The sequence below is a fragment of the Procambarus clarkii genome, chromosome 53 (genome assembly GCF_040958095.1).
Source record: "Procambarus clarkii isolate CNS0578487 chromosome 53, FALCON_Pclarkii_2.0, whole genome shotgun sequence".
NCBI lineage: Eukaryota > Metazoa > Arthropoda > Malacostraca > Decapoda > Cambaridae > Procambarus > Procambarus clarkii.
Genome location: NC_091202.1, coordinates 34,595,527 through 34,616,115, shown reverse-complemented (window position 1 = coordinate 34,616,115; position 20,589 = coordinate 34,595,527). Strand labels below are relative to the sequence as shown.

The 20,589-nt window shown below is 47.4% G+C and overlaps 1 protein-coding gene across 2 annotated transcripts in view; it reads left to right on the top strand.

Annotated features, from left to right (window-relative positions):
- The window catches only part of Kap-alpha1 (karyopherin alpha1), a 99,992-nt gene that overhangs the window by 41,151 nt on the left and 38,252 nt on the right, over positions 1-20,589 (top strand). For both annotated transcript variants that reach the window (XM_045756609.2, XM_045756608.2), the window contains exon 7: positions 6,068-6,187. In XM_045756609.2, the coding sequence (XP_045612565.1) occupies positions 6,068-6,187 (120 nt within the window). The remainder of the gene's footprint in view (positions 1-6,067; positions 6,188-20,589) is intronic.

The window sequence follows — 20,589 nt, the reverse complement described above, 5'->3', positions numbered from 1 at the left end:
CCAAACCCAAAATAATGGAGGACTTTAACCATGAAACCATAGATTGGGTAAATTTATCATCACAAGCAAGAGGAGAACAATTTCCAGACCTGGTACAGGACTCCTTTCTCATACAGCATGTGGTAGAGCCCACTCATGGTAACAATATACTAGATCTTGTGCTACCATCAGAATAGGGTAAGATTGATGAAGTCCAGGTTAGGAAAAACTAACCCTCTCAACTGATCATATTTTAAGGTGAACTATGCATACAGAAACCCACATAAAGGTAAATGATAATGAATCTCTTGATTACCATCGAGGAGACTATCAAGGAATGAGAGAGAAACTACAAAACATCTCCTGGAGGGAGCCGATTTCAAAAGGGTCACCACGGAACGCGTTCAAAAAATGTACCAAAAAGAAGAAAGAAAAGAAAGGGAATAAGATAGATGATACGGGACTTAAAATGAGCAATGATAACCAAGCGGAACCTCTGGAGAACATAGCCACAATGAACCTCAATTATTATGAGATACAGTGGTATCTTTGTTCACGATCGTAATATGTTCCCAGAGACACGTCTTCATCCAAAAATTTGTCACCCAAAGCAAATTTTCCCATAAGAAATAATATAAATTGAATTAATCCATTCCACACCCCCAAAAATATTACTTAAAAATACATTTTAAACAGAATATTACTCATATTTTTCATACACAAAACAACCAGGTATAAATATAAACCATAAATGCACTAAGTGAACATTTAACTGCACTTCACCTTTACTGAGGACTCTTGTTGGCGTATGGGAGACAGTGAGGAGGGAGGCAGGAAGGGGGAGTGGTGTTGGTGTATAGGGAGGGTGAGAAGGAGAGAAGTGATACCACTGACCCGTGATCTCCTTAAGACATTCATATCTGCATCACTGATTCCAAATTTCCGTTCCAAACATTTCACTGCCTCTTGTTATGTGGTAGCCAGTCAGAACCGGTCACTTAGTCACAAGTCAGTCATGCATTTCGAGCATTCACAGTTGTGGTAGGAACCAGTTAGGTATTTACAGTCAATCAGGCTTTCACAGTCAGTAAACAACAAGAGTTTAATATTAGGCAGTCTGCCTCTGATCCACTAGTTGGTAGTAAGGAAGCCTTTAGTATTAATAAGATCCAGATGTGGGTGGGTGGGTGAGGGGGCGGTGTGGGGGATGGAGGTAGCGGGGAGGGTCCAGTGGTGGGATAGGGGTAGTGGGGAGGGTCCAGTGGTGGGATGGGGGTAGTGGGGAGGGTCCAGTGGTGGGATGGGGGGTAGTGGGGAGGGTCCAGTGGTGGGATGGGGGTAGTGGGGAGGGTCCAGTGGTGGGATGGGGGTAGTGGGGAGGGTCCAGTGGTGGGATGGGGGGTAGTGGGGAGGGTCCAGTGGTGGTATGGGGGTAGTGGGGAGGGTCCAGTGGTGGGATGGGGGTAGTGGGGAGGGTCCAGTGGTGGGATGGGGGTAGTGGGGAGGGTCCAGTGGTGGGATGGGGGTAGTGGGGAGGGTCCAGTGGCGGGATAGGGGTAGTGGGGAGGGTCCAGTGGTGGGATGGGGGTAGTGGGGAGGGTCCAGTGGTGGGATGGGGGTAGTGGGGAGGGTCCAGTGGTGGGATGGGGGTAGTGGGGAGGGTCCAGTGGCGGGATAGGGGTAGTGGGGAGGGTCCAGTGGTGGGATGGGGGTAGTGGGGAGGGTCCAGTGGTGGGATGGGGGTAGTGGGGAGGGTCCAGTGGCGGGATGGGGGTAGTGGGGAGGGTCCAGTGGTGGGATGGGGGTAGTGGGGAGGGTCCAGTGGTGGGATGGGGGTAGTGGGGAGGGTCCAGTGGTGGGATGGGGGTAGTGGGGAGGGTCCAGTGGTGGGATGGGGGTAGTGGGGAGGGTCCAGTGGTGGGATGGGGGTAGTGGGGAGGGTCCAGTGGTGGGATGGGGGTAGTGGGGAGGGTCCAGTGGTGGGATGGGGGTAGTGGGGAGGGTCCAGTGGTGGGATGGGGGTAGTGGGGAGGGTCCAGTGGTGGGATGGGGGTAGTGGGGAGGGTCCAGTGGTGGGATGGGGGTAGTGGGGAGGGTCCAGTGGTGGGATGGGGATAGTGGGGAGGGTCCAGTGGTGGGATGGGGATAGTGGGGAGGGTCCAGTGGTGGGATGGGGGTAGTGGGGAGGGTCCAGTGGTGGGATGGGGGTAGTGGGGGAGGGTCCAGTGGGGAGGGTCCAGTGGGGAGGGTCCAGTGGTGGGATGGGGTAGTGGGGAGGGTCCAGTGGTGGGATGAGGGTAGTGGGGAGGGTCCAGTGGTGGGATGAGGGTAGTGGGGAGGGTCCAGTGGTGGGATTGGTGGGATGTAGAAAATTCTCAGGGAGGGAACCATTCACCATGTTTCATTGGCAATCTTGTAAAATCGACACAAAATGAATTTGTTGAAAATACATCCTGCCTTACAAATCTGCTCACATTTTTGGAAACCATAACCAGCTACTCAGACAAAAGTCTTCCGATGGATGTAGTATACTGTGGAACCTCAGCTTACGAATGCCCCTCTTTGTGAATTTTTCGGATTGCAAACCCAATTTATTTGTGAAATTTGAATTGGTTTACGAGCTTTGCCTCGAGTTACGAGTTTGTTGATACACGCATGGATCACCCAAGCACATGGTTTCTGGTGGCATGGGCGACTGGGCTTCAGTTTACTAGTGTCACTCGCACTAGAATATTGTATTTGAGAGGACAACAGGGTGGATGGTGGGGGAGACTGGATGGATGGATGATGAGGGGACTGGATGGATGGATGATGAGGGGACTGGATGGATGGATGATGAGGGGACTGGATGGATGGATGGTGAGGGGACTGGATGGATGGATGGATGGATGGTGAAGGGACTGGATGGATGGATGGATGGTGAAGGGACTGGATGGATGGATGGATGGATGGATGGGGGGGGGACAGTGGGTGGGCAGATGAGTAGCAGGACGGGTGGGCAGACGAGTAGCAGGACGGGTGGTCAGAGTGGGTGGGTGGGTAGCGGTGCCGTGAGTGGACCAGCGTCCGACTAGAACTAGAGCAGGAGCTGGTCACCCCCAGTCGCTCTCTACGATCTCAATTTCCTCACCCCCACACCGGACCCCCCTCCCCCCCTAGCTGTATCCCTCCCAGCCATCTTCTTGAGGTTAGGCTATCTTGAGATGATTTCGGGGCTTTTTTAGTGTCCCTGCGGCCTGGTCCTCGACCAGGCCTCCACCCCCAGGAAGCAGCCCGTGACAGCTGACTAACACCCAGGTACCTATTTTACTGCTAGGTAACAGGGGCATAGAGTGAAAGAAATTCTGCCCATTGTTTCTCGCTGGCGCCTGGGATCGAACCCAGGATCACAGGTCCAGCGTGCTGTCTGCTCGGCCGACCGGCCATGTGTACAGTATTAATACAGTGGGCTTTCTTGCTACCAGCTGTTGGATCGGGAGGCAGACTTCCTGAGTGCCTGACATTAAACTTATTGTTTGCTAACTGCCTGGTTGCGACTGTGAAAGCCTGACTGTGAACGCGTGACTGTCTGTGAACACGTGACTGTCTGTGAACACGTGACTGACTGTGACCGCGTAACTGACTGCGAATGCATGACTGACTGCGAATGCGTGACTGACCGTAAATGCCTAACCGGTTGCTACCACAACTGTGAATGCTTGACTGACATGTTGTGATTAACTGACCGGTTCTGACTGGCTGCCACATAACAGAGGCAGTGAAATGTGTGAAAGGGAAATCTGGAACCAGTAATGCAGATATCAAAGCGTTTAAGGCGAGCAGGGGACAGTCTCACTATTTCTTATGGGAAAATTCATTTTGGGTTACGAATTTTTGGTTACGAGTCGTCTCTGGGAACGGATTAAATTCGTAAACGAAGGTACCCCTGTACAAGGGTTTTGCTAAAGCTTTTGATAAGGTACCACAAGACTGGCAAGGAGATTACAGGCCCATGGAATAAATGGGATAATATAGAATGGATAAAACAATGGTTGAAACAAAGAAAAAGGGTCGTGCTAAATGGGAATGAATCAGAATTGAGAAGTGTGCTAAGTGGGGTACCTAGTTGATTACCTGGTTAATTACCTGGTTGATGAGGGTTCTGGGAGTTCTACTCCTCAAGCCTGGCCCGAGGCCAGGCTTGACTTGTGAGAATTTGGTCCACTAGGCTATTGCTTGGAGCGGCCCGCAGGCCCACATATCCACCACAGCCCGGTTGGTCCGGCACTCCTTGGAGGAAACAATCTAGTTTCCTCTTGAAGATGTCCACGGTTGTTCCGGCAATATTTCTTTTGCTCGCTGGGTGGGGTATATGCTCGCTGGGTTTGGGTGCCACAAGGGTCCATTTTGAGGCCAGCCCTTTTTGTCATATACATTAATGACATAGATGAGAATATTACAAACCACATCATCAAATTTGCAAATGACACACAGATTTATGGTAAAGTGGAAAATGATAATGATATTGAAACCTTACAAAGAGATCTACATGAACTTCACAAATGGTCAGAAGATTGGCAAATGCTTTTTAATATCGACAAATACAAGACCTTACATGTGGAACATAAAAACCCACACCACAACTATGAAGTCAATGCCATTACATTAGATTGATGAAGAAAAGGACCTTGGAGTCAAAATCCACCACTCGCTGAAAATCCAGTAAATGAATAATTTTCCACAAGTTCATTTTGTAAAGGAACGAAAGAAGTTGTTTCAAGATTCTTGGATGGACCAAACAACGGCAGTGTGCTGTGGCTAGCACTGCGAACATCTTGAACAGCATTGTGTTCACAGATATCTGAACATTGTTTACAGTCTAATTTTATTGTACACAGTCTTTATCACAGTCAGGTTCTTCTGTAATACTATCATTGCAAAATAATAGCAGTTACAGATGAAGACCAATGTCCTTGTGTCTAGCATTGATTGATCAGCTGAAAATAACATGATGTTTAACGATGATAAGTTCCAGGTACTGAGGTATAGTGTAAATGAGGAACTTAACCAAAATACAGGGTACAGGACACAATCATGACTTACTCGTAGAAGGAAAGCAACATGTAAAAGATCTGGGAATTATGTCTGATGACCTGTAGTGAACATAACTGAGCAAATATAGTGGCGGCCAGGAAAAATGATAGGATGGATAATGAAAACCATCTCTGAAATAGAAGGAATACAGAGAACCTATACAGCACTCATAAAAACGATAAACATCTAAATTATTGGGACCATCAGCAAAGCTCTCAAAATGTACTCAGTAAAGGAGATAAGAAAGATATCAAATAATATATACATGGAAGAAACTGGAAGGCCAGGTTCCCAAATTTGCACAGTAGAATAACAACATACTGGAGGGAAAAGTACAGAAGAAAATTCAGAATAGAACCAAGTGAGGAATATAGGTGCCATAGGCACAGTCAGATAACACTGAACATCATGGGTCCATGGCTGTTCAGTACCCTCCCAGCAAACACTATAAATATTGCTGTCACAATGGTTGTTGATTTCAAGAGGCACTTAGACAAGTTCTTGCAAGATGTGCTGGACCAACCAGGCTGTAATGGATACGTGGGCCGGCGGGCTGCTCCAAGGGACAGCTTGTTGGACCAAGTTATCACAAGTCGGACCTGGCCCCAGGTTGGCCTCGGGGAGTAGAAGAACTCCTGAAACTCTTTCTAGGTGTGTTCCAAGTATGCACCATGCCCCAAGGGTAAACAAAGGGCATTCTACCAATCAGTGTGACTCTTGAATCTCATGCAGAGACCAAGTCCCACATGACTCCGGGTTGAAGGTGTATATATCATTTATATCATTGTGGCTATGGGAAATATCATTGTGTTCAGAAAGAGTGTTATTCAAACACGTTTTCGGAACAACTCATTCGTAGTAGGAGGATAGTTATACTGGCTAAGCACTTTCTTCTGATAATTTATCTTGTTGAATTGTTGTTCAAAACATTTGTATACTGCTATAATTGTTTGTGATAATGTATTTCATCAATTATATTCCAAGTGGTGTCTGATGTGTGTAATTTTTTTCTTAGGTAATTCTCAACTGCTCGGCACTGCCCTGTCTTTTACACTTGTTGTCATCGCCGAAAGAATCCATCCGGAAAGAAGCATGCTGGACAATCTCGAATATTACTGCAGGCAACCGTGCTCAGGTATTATATGCTCTTTGTTGCTCTATGTGATAAAGTGAGAATGAAAAAAAATAAAATTTGTTTAGTTTTACGAATAAGATTAGTATCATATCAAAGAGTTTCAGAGCAGGGTACAGTAAATGATAGATTTGAATGGTAGACCAGGAATATATTCTTAGAATATGATGGTTAGAAATGGTACCCCAGAAATAAATGGCAATGGCTGTATATTGAAATACTTGTACAAAGTAAGTGAAACACAAATTAATAATACTGTAAATATTTAAAACATTCAGGCAGAGAAGTGTAATGTAAAAGCTGAAACACCTCAAGTTTGGCAAGACTATACTGAAATTTATTTGGGCATGTTGAGCAAATAGTTGATGGTACATTGGTGTGTTTCAGTTGTTTTGAATGTTTTGAGGATAACTGTTTTCATAACAGCTGTCTAACTTCCTATTTACTGCTAGGTAACAGGGGCATCAGAGTGAAAGAAACTGGCAATTTGTTTACGCCGTAGCTGGGGATTGATTCCCAGTCCCTAGGATTACAGGTCCCAAGTGCTGTCCACTCAGCCACAGGCCCCTGTGTGTGTGTGTGTGTGTGTGTGTGTGTGTGTGTGTGTGTGTGTGTGTGTGTGTGTGTGTGTATAATCACCTAAGTGTAGTTACAAGAAATGAGAGCTACGCTCGTGGTGTCCCGTTTTCCCAGCACTCTGTCATATAACGCTTTGAAACTACTGACAGTCTTGGCTTCCACTACCTTCTCATCTAACTTGTTCCAACCGTCTACCACTTTGTTTGCGAAAGTGAATTTTCTGTGGGGAGCCCCTACGGCTCCCTGGAGCTTATCGGGCTAATGTGTGTTATGTTAGACCGGGACATTAGCTAAGGAGTTCAGACCTACCAGGGACCAGCGCCAGAACCTGGCCCCTTCAGAGAGGTTTCAGGGAGCAATGGCCCTGGAAAACCCCATATGGTTGGGGGTTTTCCTTATCTGCCATCGACCGGGGTTAGGCACCCAGAAAGGTAGGCGTAACAAAACAAACCCCACATGGTAAGACACTACAACAAAAACCGAACAGAGAGGTAGAAAACTCCCTACAATCCCAAGGAAACAAGCAAACAAGCAAACATCACACTTTACTGCCGCGCCGATCGTCCGCGCAGCCCTCCCCACCCCGGGAGGGGGAGGGGGGAGCCCCGGACCTACCGCGCCGGCTGCCAAGCTCCAGTTCGTTCGCTAATGTCAACCGGGATTGACGCTTCTCTGGCCTCAGTTTCCTAGGCGGTGTTTGCCTTGTGTGGCGTTCACTGCCGTGTGTTGTGGTGTGCGGTGGCCAGGAGTACTTCATCAGTGCCGGGGCTGCATGTGCTTAGGGGCTGACTTCCCTAAGCGCCCTGTGAGTACTGCCCTTGCGTTACAGGGTTATCTTCCCTGGGGCGTTCGGGAACCATTCCCGTAGAGGTTCTTGCTGCTCGGCATTTGCCTCGCCCTTGGGGCCAGCTGGGGCTTGGGGCCCTTGTTTGGCCCTGGGTAGGGATTGGTATTGTGCTGGTTAGGGCGTCAAGGTGTTGCGCAGCCTGCCACCTAAGCGGCGGCCGGTTTCTGTTGCCTCTGGAGACGGTGTACTTTTGCGGGGTTTTTCTTTTGTTTTTCTTTTTCTTGCCTGGTGGGGGTCTGCCTAAGGTGGTTATAGTTCCACTGGTAGTGTTTGGCGGCCCTCTGCTAGGCCCCCGTGCTTGTACACGTCTCGGGGGTTTTCAGTGCTATAATCTACCCTCTTGTTATGTTTGGGTTTCTTAACCGGTTAGCAACACCTTGCCCGGGCTTCCCGTAGTTGTTACCCTACGGGCCCTGGAAACCCCTGTCTGGGCTCGGGGGACCATTGAATGTGTCTTCCGGGTTCCAACCCGTCTTGTACGGGATCGTTGGTTGCTGTTCCCTTGTCTCCGGGTGACAGTCGCCATTTTTACCTCCGTCATGCTGCCTGTTGGGTCACTGACACCTTGACCCGGAGTCTTGCGAGTGATTCTCTGCTTGTTCTCCAGTACTCTCCTGATGTTATTACTGTTCGGAGTACAGGCGGCATCCGTGTTGCAAGCTAGGTTAGGTTGCTGCAACATGCTAGGTTGGTTTCCCACTCGAATGCCCCGTGGCCGCCCCGTTGGTTAGGTGCTGCTCGCCCCTTTCTCTCCATGTTCCCGGCTCCGGACCGTCTGCGTGTTTCTGGGTCGGGGCGGGGTTCAGTTGCGGCAGAGACTCGGGCGGTTTTCGGGGGATGCCCCGTTCGGGTTGGGGACGGAGGTTTGAGCCTGTGCCTCCTGCCAAGGCTTCTGGGTCTTACCAGCGGCCCTTTCTTGTTGCCTTCCCCATGGGCTCTTGCTTTTCTTTCAGGGCGGAGGGCTTGGAGGACGGCTCTGCCCCGGGGCCTCTGTTGTTGGTTCCCGGGGCTGTGGGGGATGCCTACTAGCAGTTCTGGGGCGGTTTTGCCCCTTCAGGGGTTTTTCTGCTGTTGGGCGTCGTTTTTCGCCCTTCCAGTCTGCTAGCTTCCCACATTTGCTGGCGTGTTTTTGTGTATTAAGCGTCAGTCACAGCCCCGGCTGGCGGCCATTTTCGTCTGCCGGTTTCCCGGCGTGGCCACCAGGGCGGCGTTGCCGTTTGTTTACATGCGTCTGGGTGTGCGAGCGAGCGTCTCTGGTGAGTTTTCAAAAAATTTGCAGGGTTTTTGTTCTCCTGTTGTCGTTTCTTTGTTTTTCTGGTGTTTTCTTGCCGTTGCCTGTTCCTCTGGGAACGTTTGGGTGTTGATTTTGGGTCTGAGCCTCTGGGTTTAGGCTCAGTGCCCCTGGCTGGTATGCTTGCTCCCACACCTTGCCCCTCGGTTTTCGGTCTGTTGGGACCGTTTTCCCAGGGCGTTCTGCTGGGGTCTGTGCTTTGCCTTTTAGTGGTGTTCTCCGCCGGCAAATGTGGTGGTTTGGGCTCCCCCTGGTTCGATTCTGGGTTCCTTTGGGTTCCTTGGTTTCGTTCTGGAGGTTTCTTCCTCTTGGGCCCCCTTTTGTGGGTTCAGGGGACTTTGTTTCCTCGTGTGACCCGGTTCTGCCTTTTGGGGTTCCGGGGTCTTCCTGGCTTGCAGACTGAGCTTTTTGGGTCTTGGCACATGTTGTGGTTGTGCTGGGACTTTGTGGTTTTGCTGTCGAGGTGGGCCTTTTGATGCAGTTTTGTGCCTTCTTTGCCTGGCCGGCGTAGTGCTCTTTGCCACTAGTCGGCGGCTTGTGCTTTTACAATATATGTCCTCACCTAGTTGTGCTTGTGGGGGTTGAGCTCTGGCTCCTTGGTCCTGCCTCTCAACCGTCCGTCAACAGGTGTATCGGTTCCTGTGCCTCTTGGGCTCTGTCATGTCTACATGTGACATTGTATGGGGGTCAGCCTCGTTCCTTGTGTGAGGAGTCGCCACATTACTTCTTAGTGCTTTCCCGTTCCCATTCTGACACTCGCCAAAAAAAAAAAAAAAAAAAAAAAAAAAAAAAAAAAAAAAAAAAAAAAAAAAAAAAAAAAACTAATTCTATCTGTGGCTCTTTTGGGTACTCAGTTTCCACCTGTGTCCCCTAGTGCGTGTGCCCCTTGTGTTACATAGCCTGTCCTTCTCAACCCTGTCGATTTCCTTGGGTATCTTGTATGTGGTGATCAGGTCTCCCCTCACTTCCTCTTCCAGCGAAGTGTGGTTTCATTCCCGTAGTCTCTCCTCATGACTTCGGTAGTGTACTTTTTCTTTCTGAAGGGGTTCTGTTCCCTTCTCTGTTGACTGGGCGCTGGGGGAGCAGCTTGCTCTGTTGCCTCTCGCTTGGTCCCGCTGTTGGTGGGCGCTTTGGGTTGTCTTCCGGCCTCTGCTGGCGTCGGAGGACGGCTTCTCCCCCTTGGGGGGGGTTCAGAGCTGGCGGGGTGGGCTTCTTCCCTGCGCTTCGTCATTTCCTCTTCGTGGGTGCGTGGGGCGTGGTCGATCCGCCCCATCCTTCTGGGTTTTCCCGTCTGCTCTTTGCAGTCATGAGTTTTTCCAGTCTGCAGTTCTTCTGGACTACTTCCGTCTGCGCCCTGGATCCTCTGCCCTGCTCGGAGGACTGTTGTCTCCTGTTCGGATTCTGTTAGGGCCGGGTGCATGGATGGTGGACCTGGACCTCCGGGTCACTTCTTGGCACGTTCCTCTCCAGTTTTTCTGGGGCTAGCACGGTTGGTAATTCCCTATGTGTACTTACCTCAGTGTAGTTACAGGATGTGAGCTACTCTCGTGGTGTCCCCTCTTCCCGGCACTCTTTGTCATATAATGCCTTGATTATACTTGTCATATTGTCATATAATGATTGTCATATGTCATAATGTCTTCATATGGTTGTCATACAATGCTTTGATGGTGGGGCTTCAGGTTTGCTGTTTTTATTGCATTCCCTATTTTGTGAAGGGCACTTTGTATACTCTTTGCATCTTTACCGGATCTTAGTGCCCTGTCTGCATCTGAGATTCGGTGTCTGGCCTACCTCGACGACTGGCTGGAGTGGGCTCCCAGTCAGTCCGCTTGTCTGCTCGCCAGGGGATGGTTCTTTCCAGATCGCTGGGTTTGGTTTCCTGGTGATCTGGAGGTTTTACCTTCTGTTTCCGTCCCGGGTTCGGACCTGGGCCTTGTTTCAGGCTCTTGGGCCCCTCATTGTCTTCCCTCCAGAAGTGTTGCTGTGGCTGTGGTCCCGCCTTTGGCTGTTCAGGAGGGGGTCCCGGGTTGCTCAGCGGTTGCTTGGGCGGTTGTGCGGGAGTTTGCACTTCGGCGTGCTTATCTGCCCGCGGAGTCGGGTTTGGCTCCGGCGTCGGTTGGTTCCTACGGAGACTCCACTTCCGCCTCTTGCATTCCTTGGGTTCCTCTGGGGATCTGGTGTTGGTGCTGCGTCACCAGCTTCCTCTTTGGGGTTTTCGGGGTTCCGTGCCTTGGCGGCTCCCCGAGCCTTCGCTCGATGTGTTCACGGACGGGTCGTCTCTCGGCTGGGGCTTTGTGACCAGTGCTCACCAGGTCGGCCGAGGTTGATGGAGTCTGTCTGTCCATCGGGCTCACAGCCCGGTTCAGGTGTTCATGGCTGTCTGGTTTGCGCTTCGGAGGGTTTGGGTCACTAGGTACTCTCCCATTCGGCTCTGTTTGGACTGTTCTCTGGTGGTTCTTGCCGGAACCACAGGGGGTTTGGTTAACCGTGTGGTTCGTGTCCGGGGTGTGTCCTGCGTCCTGGTGGACAGCTGTCTCGGTTCATTCCTCTTCGTGGGTTGGCCAGTCGTCGCCGATTCGTTTTGTTGGCTCTGTTGGGCTTATGGACTCCTGGCCATGGACGTCTTCGGGTCGGCGTGGTCTAGGCGTCGCCCGTTTTGTGGCGCCCTTCCCACCTGCGAGGACTTCACGGTGGAGGTTTTCGGCAGGCCTGGTCGAGGTGGGGGGTACCGGTACCTCTTCTCCCGGTCCAGCTGTTGCTTCGGGTTCTGGCTCAGTTGCAGCCCATTCCCACGAGAACAGTCCTTATGGTTCCACTGTGGCCGGCCCGGCCTTCTTTTCAGACGCTGCTTGATAGGTGTCCGTACCCGGGGCGTTTTTCCTGAGGCTTCGCCTCTTTCAGCAGGCCGAATCGGTCCTGTCCGTGACTGGTTCGGCCTTCTCTTTGGCTCTTCGCGTCTGGTATTTTGACGCAGGTATCGCCATCTCTATGGTGTTCAGGTGGTTTTGTTGACGGTGTCCCACCTGCGAGCTTCGTCTTGGAGACTGTATGACGTTTCTTACGTCTTCTCGCGTTTTGTTTCCCCCCCGGCCTGCTCATGAGTCGCCTGAGCCATCCTGGTCCTTGTTCAGCGTGCCTTCTTCTCTTCCCCTCAGTTTGTGGTAGCCCCTTCGGTTTTAGTTTCCTCCTCTTTGGTACTGGTGGTAGCTTTATGGGTGTGCAGCCTTTCTCTGTCCTGGCGACGGTCGAGACGGCTGCTTTCCGGAGGGGTTCTTGGGGTATTAGTACTTGTTTGGTTTGGCCGGGGGGTGCGTCCTGTGTTCTCCCGGGTCGTCCGCAGTGTTTTCCTTCTTACTGCGGTCTGTCTTTGCGCCCGTGCTGTTCAGACGTTTGCAGCAAGTGCTGCTGTGTTGGTGACGTCTCGGGCTCATTTCGGGCGCAGGGAATTGTGGGTCGCACAGGTTTTTGGCCGCCCATCCATGTGTATGTCTGTTCTTGGGCGTTCTTGTTGCCTTGGGTCGCAGGTTTGCGACCGGTTGTCTTGGCTTTGCGTTGCAGAGTTTGTGGCGGCCGCCTCCCGGGTTAGCCCTTTCTTTTCCTTCTCTTTGGGTATGAAGCTCCAGGGAGCCGTAGGGGCTCCCCACAGAAAACCAGCGTTGAATGTAATGAAACGCCATTTTCTGGGTGAGCCCCGGAGGCTCCCTGGCAACCCTCCCTCCCACCGGTCGGCGTTTTTTTCGCGTTGGTTGAGGCTTAGCTTCCGAACTGGAGCTTGGCAGCCGGCGCGGTAGGTCCGGGGCTCCCCCCTCCCCCTCCCGGGGTGGGGAGGGCTGCGCGGACGATCGGCGCGGCAGTAAAGTGTGATGTTTGCTTGTTTGCTTGTTTCCTTGGGATTGTAGGGAGTTTTCTACCTCTCTGTTCGGTTTTTGTTGTAGTGTCTTACCATGTGGGGTTTGTTTTGTTACGCCTACCTTTCTGGGTGCCTAACCCCGGTCGATGGCAGATAAGGAAAACCCCCAACCATATGGGGTTTTCCAGGGCCATTGCTCCCTGAAACCTCTCTGAAGGGGCCAGGTTCTGGCGCTGGTCCCTGGTAGGTCTGAACTCCTTAGCTAATGTCCCGGTCTAACATAACACACATTAGCCCGATAAGCTCCAGGGAGCCGTAGGGGCTCACCCAGAAAATGGCGTTTCATTACATTCAACGCTGGTTTTTTTATTTTTCTTCGGCATCTGTGTTTAGGTAATTTAAATCTATGACCTCTTGTTCTTGAAGTTCTAGGTCTTAGGAAAATTTCCCTATTGATTTTATCAATTCCTATTTTGTATGTAGTGATGATATCACCTCTTTTTCTTCTGTCTTCTAGTTTTGGCATATTTAATGCCTCTTAACCTCTCCTCGTAGATCTTGCCCTTCAGTTCTGGGAGCCACTTAGCAGCATGTCTTTGCATCTTTTCCAGTTTGTTGATGTGCTTCTTAAAATATGGGCACCACACAACCGCTGCATATTCTAGCTTTGGCCTAACAAAAGTCGTGAACAATTTCTTTAGTATATCGCCATCCATGTATTTAAAAGCAATTCTGAAGTTAGAAAGCGTGGCATAGGCTCCTCGCACAACGTTCTTTATGTGGTCCTCAGGTGATAGTTTTCTATCTAGAACCACCCCTAGATCTTTCTTTATCAGAATTCTTTAAAGATTTCTCACATAATATATAGGTTGTGTGGGGGATCTATGTTCTCCTATTCCACATTCCATAACTTGGCATTTATTCTCATTAAATTCCATTTGCCAAGTGGTGCTCCATATACTTATTTTGTCCAGGTCTTCTTGAAGGGCATGACAATCATCTAAGTTTCTTATCCTTCCGATTACCTTAGCATCATCAGCAAACATGTTCATATAATTCTGTATACCAACTGGTAGATCATTTATGTAGACAATAAACATCACTGGTGTAAGAACTGAACCCTGTAGTACTCCACTTGTGTACATTTCTCCAGTCCGATACATTGCCTCTGATTACTGCCCTCATTTTTCTATCAGTCATGAAAATTTTTCATCCATGTTAGAAGCTTACCTGTCACCCCTCCAATATTTTCCAGTTTCCAGAACAACCTCATGTGGAACTCTGTCGAAAGCCTTTTTTAGGTCCAAATACATGCAGTCAACCCATCTCTTTCCTGTAAAATCTCTGTGGCTTGATCATAGAAACTGAGTAAATTCGATACACAGGATCTTCCAGATCGAAAACCATACTGTCTGTCTGATATTATATAATTTCTCTCCAGGTGTTCTACCCATTTAGTTTTGATTAGTTTTCCAATACTTTCACTATTACTCTTGTCAATGATACTGGTCTATAATTGAGGGGGTCTTCCCTGTTGCCACTTTTGTAGATTGGAACTATGTTAGCCTGTTTCCACACGTCTGCTACGACTCCTGTACACAGGGAGGCCTGAAAAGTCAGTTGAAGTGGAATTACTGAGCTCAGATGCACATTCTCTCAGAACCCATGATGAAACTCCATCTGGGCAAACTGCTTTGTTCTTACTGAGCTCCTTTAGCATATTTTCCACTTCGTCTCTAGACACCTCTATACGCTCTATGTTGTTCTCTGGAATTCTTACTGTGTCTGGTTCTCTGAAAATTTCATTTTGTACAAACACACTTTGGAACTTTTCGTTTAATGTTTCACTCATTTCCTTTTGATTTTCAACCTCTGAATATTATCTTTTACCTGCAGCTTACTTTTAAGGAATTTATAGAAAAGGCCTGGATCTGATTTACATTTGTCTGCTATACCGTTCTCAAAGTTCCTTACTGACGTGTGGTTGTTTCTTACATCTTTGTATCACTGGTATGGGGGGTTTGGCCTCTTTCTATAATGATTCCATGCTTATGTCTTTTGATCTCTAGGCCCTCTCGCAATTTTTGTTGAACCAACCCTGTTTCCCAGGTCTGCATGTCTGTTTTGGTATGAATGTTTGTGTGCCTTCATCATATATTGTGCAAAATTTGGCATACATCTCATTTACTTCCTTGCCTAACAACAAGTCTGTCCAATTATACCCAAGAAAAAAAATTCTAAGTTCCCCATAGCGTCCTCTCTTAAAATCGAGTTTAACCCTTTAACTGCGCCTCCTCCAAATATGACAACCCCCCCCCCCTCCCCAGTGAAGTGTCAAAAACCCTTCCCTCAGTATAGGTATGTTAAAAAAAAAAAACTTTGAAAAAAAACTTACTTTGGCTGCTATGTGATCCGTAAGTTGGCACGTGACATCATCATTCCCCGTTCGCTCGTGACGTACGCATCCGGGGCCAGTAGGGCGCCCGGGGTGGGGCACGCGAGTTGCCGCGAATATATTTTTGTTCATTTTTTGCGCACAGTTCCAAATACATTTTATTTGTTTTTTTGTGCTAATCCTATGTATAATGAACACGTACACTATATTATGGCAGTAAAACATCCGTACTCTCCGAGGACACTGTTACGTGCATGACACTTGTGTGAGCTGTCACACCCAGCTTGCCCTCCCTCACTCCTTCAGCATGGTATTCCCCAACATTGCTCCTCCCATCATACAGTTATTCACACCAATGTTTCATGTTCATTTATGTATATTTACAGCATATGTACACACTATACACTGTCACACACTATATACATTTACCATCAACATATTCAGAACATCGCGAGTGTGAGCAACCACACCCAGACAGCCCTCCCTCACTCCAACATCTTACTCGCCAACATTGCTCCTCCCACCATACTGTTATTGTTTTTATTACACTATTTACACATGTTATAAATACCTATCTACATGTTTTATTTACCAGAACTATGCAAGTAAGCCGGTATCGTGTCCAAACAGTACAGTGGCCACTACTGTATACACTGCATGAGAAATCACACAGCAGTCAGCAGATGACGCTATGATTACAACGTCACCTCCCTCACCAAAATAGCTCCACTCAACATACTCCTGTTACTGTTATTACATTGTACACACACACTGTATATACCCCATGTACATGTGTGTTCTCCATAGCGAACCACGAAGCTAGTATGGTGAGCAAAACAAAGAGTGGTTGCCACACACAGTGAGGCTACCTCAATTCTCTGTTCCTCCCTCCCTCACCAAAAATCCTCCTTCCACAATACTACGCACAACACTAATTATAACCACAATCCTGGTCACTAATTCCTGTAAATGAATAATTGACCACACGTTTGTTTTGAAAAGGAACCTAAGAAGTCGTTTGAAGATTCCTAGATGGACGAAATTATGTTGTGGTGCTGTGTCTAGCGCTGTGAACATCGTGAACAGCATTGAATTACTGATATTTGAACATTGTACCCAGTCATTATCACACTCGGGCTCTTCTATAATACTATCATGGCTAAATAATTCAGGTTATATATACAGTACAACCTCGATTCAACGAACTATATGGGACCAACCCCAGTTCGTTGGAGCGTTGGATTCGTTGCAAGAGGTGACCTTCAGGAGGCGTTTGTGTCAGTGTCTTTTTTTTTTCTTGTACACAATAAAAATGAATTATCATATTACATACTGTACCTATATATTACTTCTCTACTAAAAATTACTGTAATTCATAAATTTACCTTATTGTTGAAGTTATGTCCATCTGGAAGTTTCGTGAAGTTGTGAATGCTCTACATTAAATACGTACTACAGTGCATTATGCCGTTAGCACTGTGTTGATTAAAAGTAGTTCTGCTGTATGTTGAGTACTACAATACAGTTTATGAAAACTATTGTACACTAAAATTACTGCAACTTTAATTTTAACACTGTGTACACACTTAAATTTAACACTTGTTCTAACTGTTAACGTCGCACACTATGTTTTTAGATGTTTGCATCAGCTTTGCTGGTGCTCGCTGCTGCTGTGGGTTTAGCTGCTTCTGAGCTGGTGCTGGCTGCTTGTTGTACCAGTGCTGGGTACAACTGTGCTTGTGCTGGGTACGGCTGTTGTACCAGTGCTGGGTACAACTGTGCTCGTGCTGGGTACGGCTGTTCTCGTGCTTGGTACGGCTGTTCTCGTGCTTGGTACGGCTGTTCTCTTGCTGGGTACGGCTGTTCTCTTGGGGGATACGGCTGTTCTCCTGCTGGGTACGGCTGTTCTCGTGCTGGGTACGGCTGTTCTCGTGCTGGGTACGGCTATTCTCGTGCTGGGTACGGCTGTTCTCGTGCTGGGTACGGCTGTTCTCGTGCAGGGTACGGCTGTTCTCGTGCTGGGTACGGCTGTTCTCGTGCTGGGTACGGCTGTTCTCGTGCTTGGGTACGGCTGTTCTCGTGCTGGTTGATTTTCTGCTACTAGTTCTTGCAAAATATTGCTTCATTTTTGGCATTAATAAGGCACTATAAGTAAGCCCCTGAGACATTTTGTTTTATATCCAAAGAACTGTAGTAAAAAAAATGGTCAATTCCACAATTATTCTTCCACCGGTGGATAAATACTGTACGTCAATCGCAGACAAAGCTAAGGGCACTGGGTGCATACTGTATGAACGTAGACTAAGTCTATATGTACACCCTTCAGTAGGCTGGTGTTTAAGCCAGATCCAGTAACATAAATTTCTCTTAAATATTCGATTTACATCAAATTATATATTTTTGGGTTATATATTTAGTTTAGCAACATTATTACTGATAATAAGAGCTATAAAAAATACTTATTTTGGAACTGGTTTATTAATTTTATTATTTCGAAGCCGTAGATCGCTGAACTGTGGCGACGAAATTGAACAAAACACCGCCTGGTGTTGTGTTCGATTTCCAGTAACATATATTTCTCTCAAATATTCAATTTACATCAAATTATATATTTTTGGGTTACATATTTAGTTTAGCAACATTATTACGGTAATAAGAGCTATAAAAAATACTTTGGAACTGATTTATTAATTTTATTATTAAGAGGCAGTAGATCGCTGAACTGTGGCGACGAAATCGAACACAACAAGAATGGTGTTGTATGGACAGGAATTAGACCCGTCCACTCGTGCTGGAGTTGTGCTGCCAATAACATGAACAATTTCTCAAATAGGAGACTATCTATCTTATTACTGTATATTTTTGGTTTTATTTAGTTTAGTTTAATTAGGATAATAAAGAGTTATTAAAACACCAGTTTTAGAAATGATTTATTCATGTGAAACGTTCAAACCCATGGGTCACTGAACTATGACAATACAGACGAAAGTGAGTGAAACCTCACTGTAAAGTGAGGTTTACTGTACAGTATTCCATTATCTGTCCACCCTCACTTGTTTCATCACAGAAAATGTATATAAGAAGATTTCAACATATTAGCTAGCTATTCACGCTTCAGCCTGTAAATTAATTTACAAAGATACGTGTGCCACAAATCGGTGAACGAAAATCATTGAAACTCAGTCATTCACTTGTGTGGACGACTCTGGCTGGTGTTTGGTTAATATGCGTCACTTCTTGTGGACCATTCTGGCTGGTGTTTGGTTTATATGATTCACTTGTTGTGTGGTCCACTTGTGTGATCCAACTTGTCTTATGAAGGAATTATTAATTGTAATCTGTGATAGAATGTGAAAGTTTTCCACCAGTCTGTGAACTCTGTCTTGACGTCGTATGCAAATCCGAACATCCCCCGCTTCGGCGAACCATTGTTCGTCGAACCGGGTGAGTAAATCCGGCCTGAAAAGTGTGCGAACTAGCCGGAGATTCATTGAATCGGGGTACGTTGAATCGAGGTTGTACTGTATATATTTTGACATTATTAGGCTGATGCTGTGGTCACACACTGAACAGCAGTCCTGTGCGCTTCATGCTGCGAGCGCCAGCCTTGGTTGCTCACTCACTACTGAGGCTCTCACACCCGGGAATGTGGACCATGATTTTTTTTAAAGATGGCGTCTGTTTACAAGAGCCCTGAGGAAGCTGATGTGAACCCCTATGTAGCTGCGGGAGTTTTGAATGGAATGCTAAAAATACAAATACCTGGAGGCACTTAGCGCACCCCTCACGTGGGCCTGCAGGCGCGTTGCGCAGTTAAAGGGTTAACAACTGTTTCACTGTCCCCATTCTCTACTAGATTATATCGCATAGCATATTTAATGTCCAAGAGGACGTGATCACTCTTTCCCAAGGGAGGAAAGGTACTGGATGTCAAATACCTTTTCTTCTTCTTTCCTGGTGAATACTAGATCCAGTACTGACGGAACATCCCCTTCCCTCATTCTTGTGGCCTGCTTGACTTGTTGATACATGAATGTCTCCAAGATGAGGTTTACAAATCTTCCTGTCCAAATGTCCTCTGTTCTTGCCTCGTAGGCCTCCCAGTCTATTGCCGTAAAGTTAAAGTCCCCCAGTACCAACAATCGGGATTTATCTTTGTTTGAAAATGTTTCTAACCCTTGTTTTTTGTTTTCTAACCCTTTTGGATCGCCTCAAAACTTCCTTTAACTGCAAACTAAGACAGCTCTCTAGTCTTTGCCCTCCTGACTTTGATCTCATTAAACGTTTCCGTGTCATCTGCCCTTCTCTTCCTTATTTCTATGGTCTTCCTAAGACTCATAAACCTGGTGTTCCTCTTCGTCCTATCATTTCTTCACGGGGCTCTGTCAGCTATCCTCTTGCCTCCTGGCTCGCTAAAACCCTGACACCTTACCTTGGCACTTTTTCCCCTGCCCACCTTCGTCACTCTCAGGACTTCATAGAAAGACTGCGCCTGCAGCCCTTTTGTAAGATGCTTAGTCTTGATGTCGACTCTCTGTTCACTACTCTTTCCTTAGACAGAAGGCGTCAGAGGGCCTCCTTCCTCTCCCGCTTCCCACTGACGTTTTCCTCGATCTCATTAGACTCTGTGTTGACTCTTAACTCTTTCTCTTTCAATGGTAAATATTACACTCAAACTTTTGGTGTCGCTATGGGTTCCCCTCTCTCCTGTTCTTGCTAATTTCTACATGGAATACTTCGAAACTGTTCTTTTTCCTTCTATTGATACTCGTCCCTCTCTCTGGCTTCACTATGTTGATGACATTTTTGCTTTATGGCCTCATGACCTTAATCTTTTCCAGCCTTTCCTTGCCTCTCTTAACAGTCTGGCTCCTTCTATCCATTTCAAAGTTGAGTGGGAATCTAATTTCCTCCTTCCTTTTCTTGATGTTCATGTTCACAGCTCTGTGTCTGGGTTCTCTTTCTCTGTCTATCGTAAACCCACGCATAGTGGCATGTACATTCACTTCTTTTCCTACCATCCTCCTCCTGTTAAGAAAAGTGTCCTCGTCTCTCTCTTCCTCCGCGCTCTACGCATCAGCGACCCTCTAGTTTCTTGATTCTGAAATTGCCTTTATCTACAAATCATTCTCTCGCCTTGGTTATCCTTTGCATTTCATCAACTGTGCCTACTCTCAAGCTAAACGAAATTTCTTTCATCCTAAACCTGCTTCCAACACTAGTAGCACTGTACTATGCCTTCCCTTCATATCTGAACTCAAAACTTTTACCAATACCTTTCGTCCTCTTGACATTAAACTCGCCTTTCGACAAGCTAACACACTTCGTAGCAATCGAGTTCACACTGCTCCTCCTGCTTCTAATGCTGCTGGTGTCTACTCTATTTCCTGTTCATCTTGTCCTCTCCAATACTTTGGCGAAACTGGCCGTACACTGAATG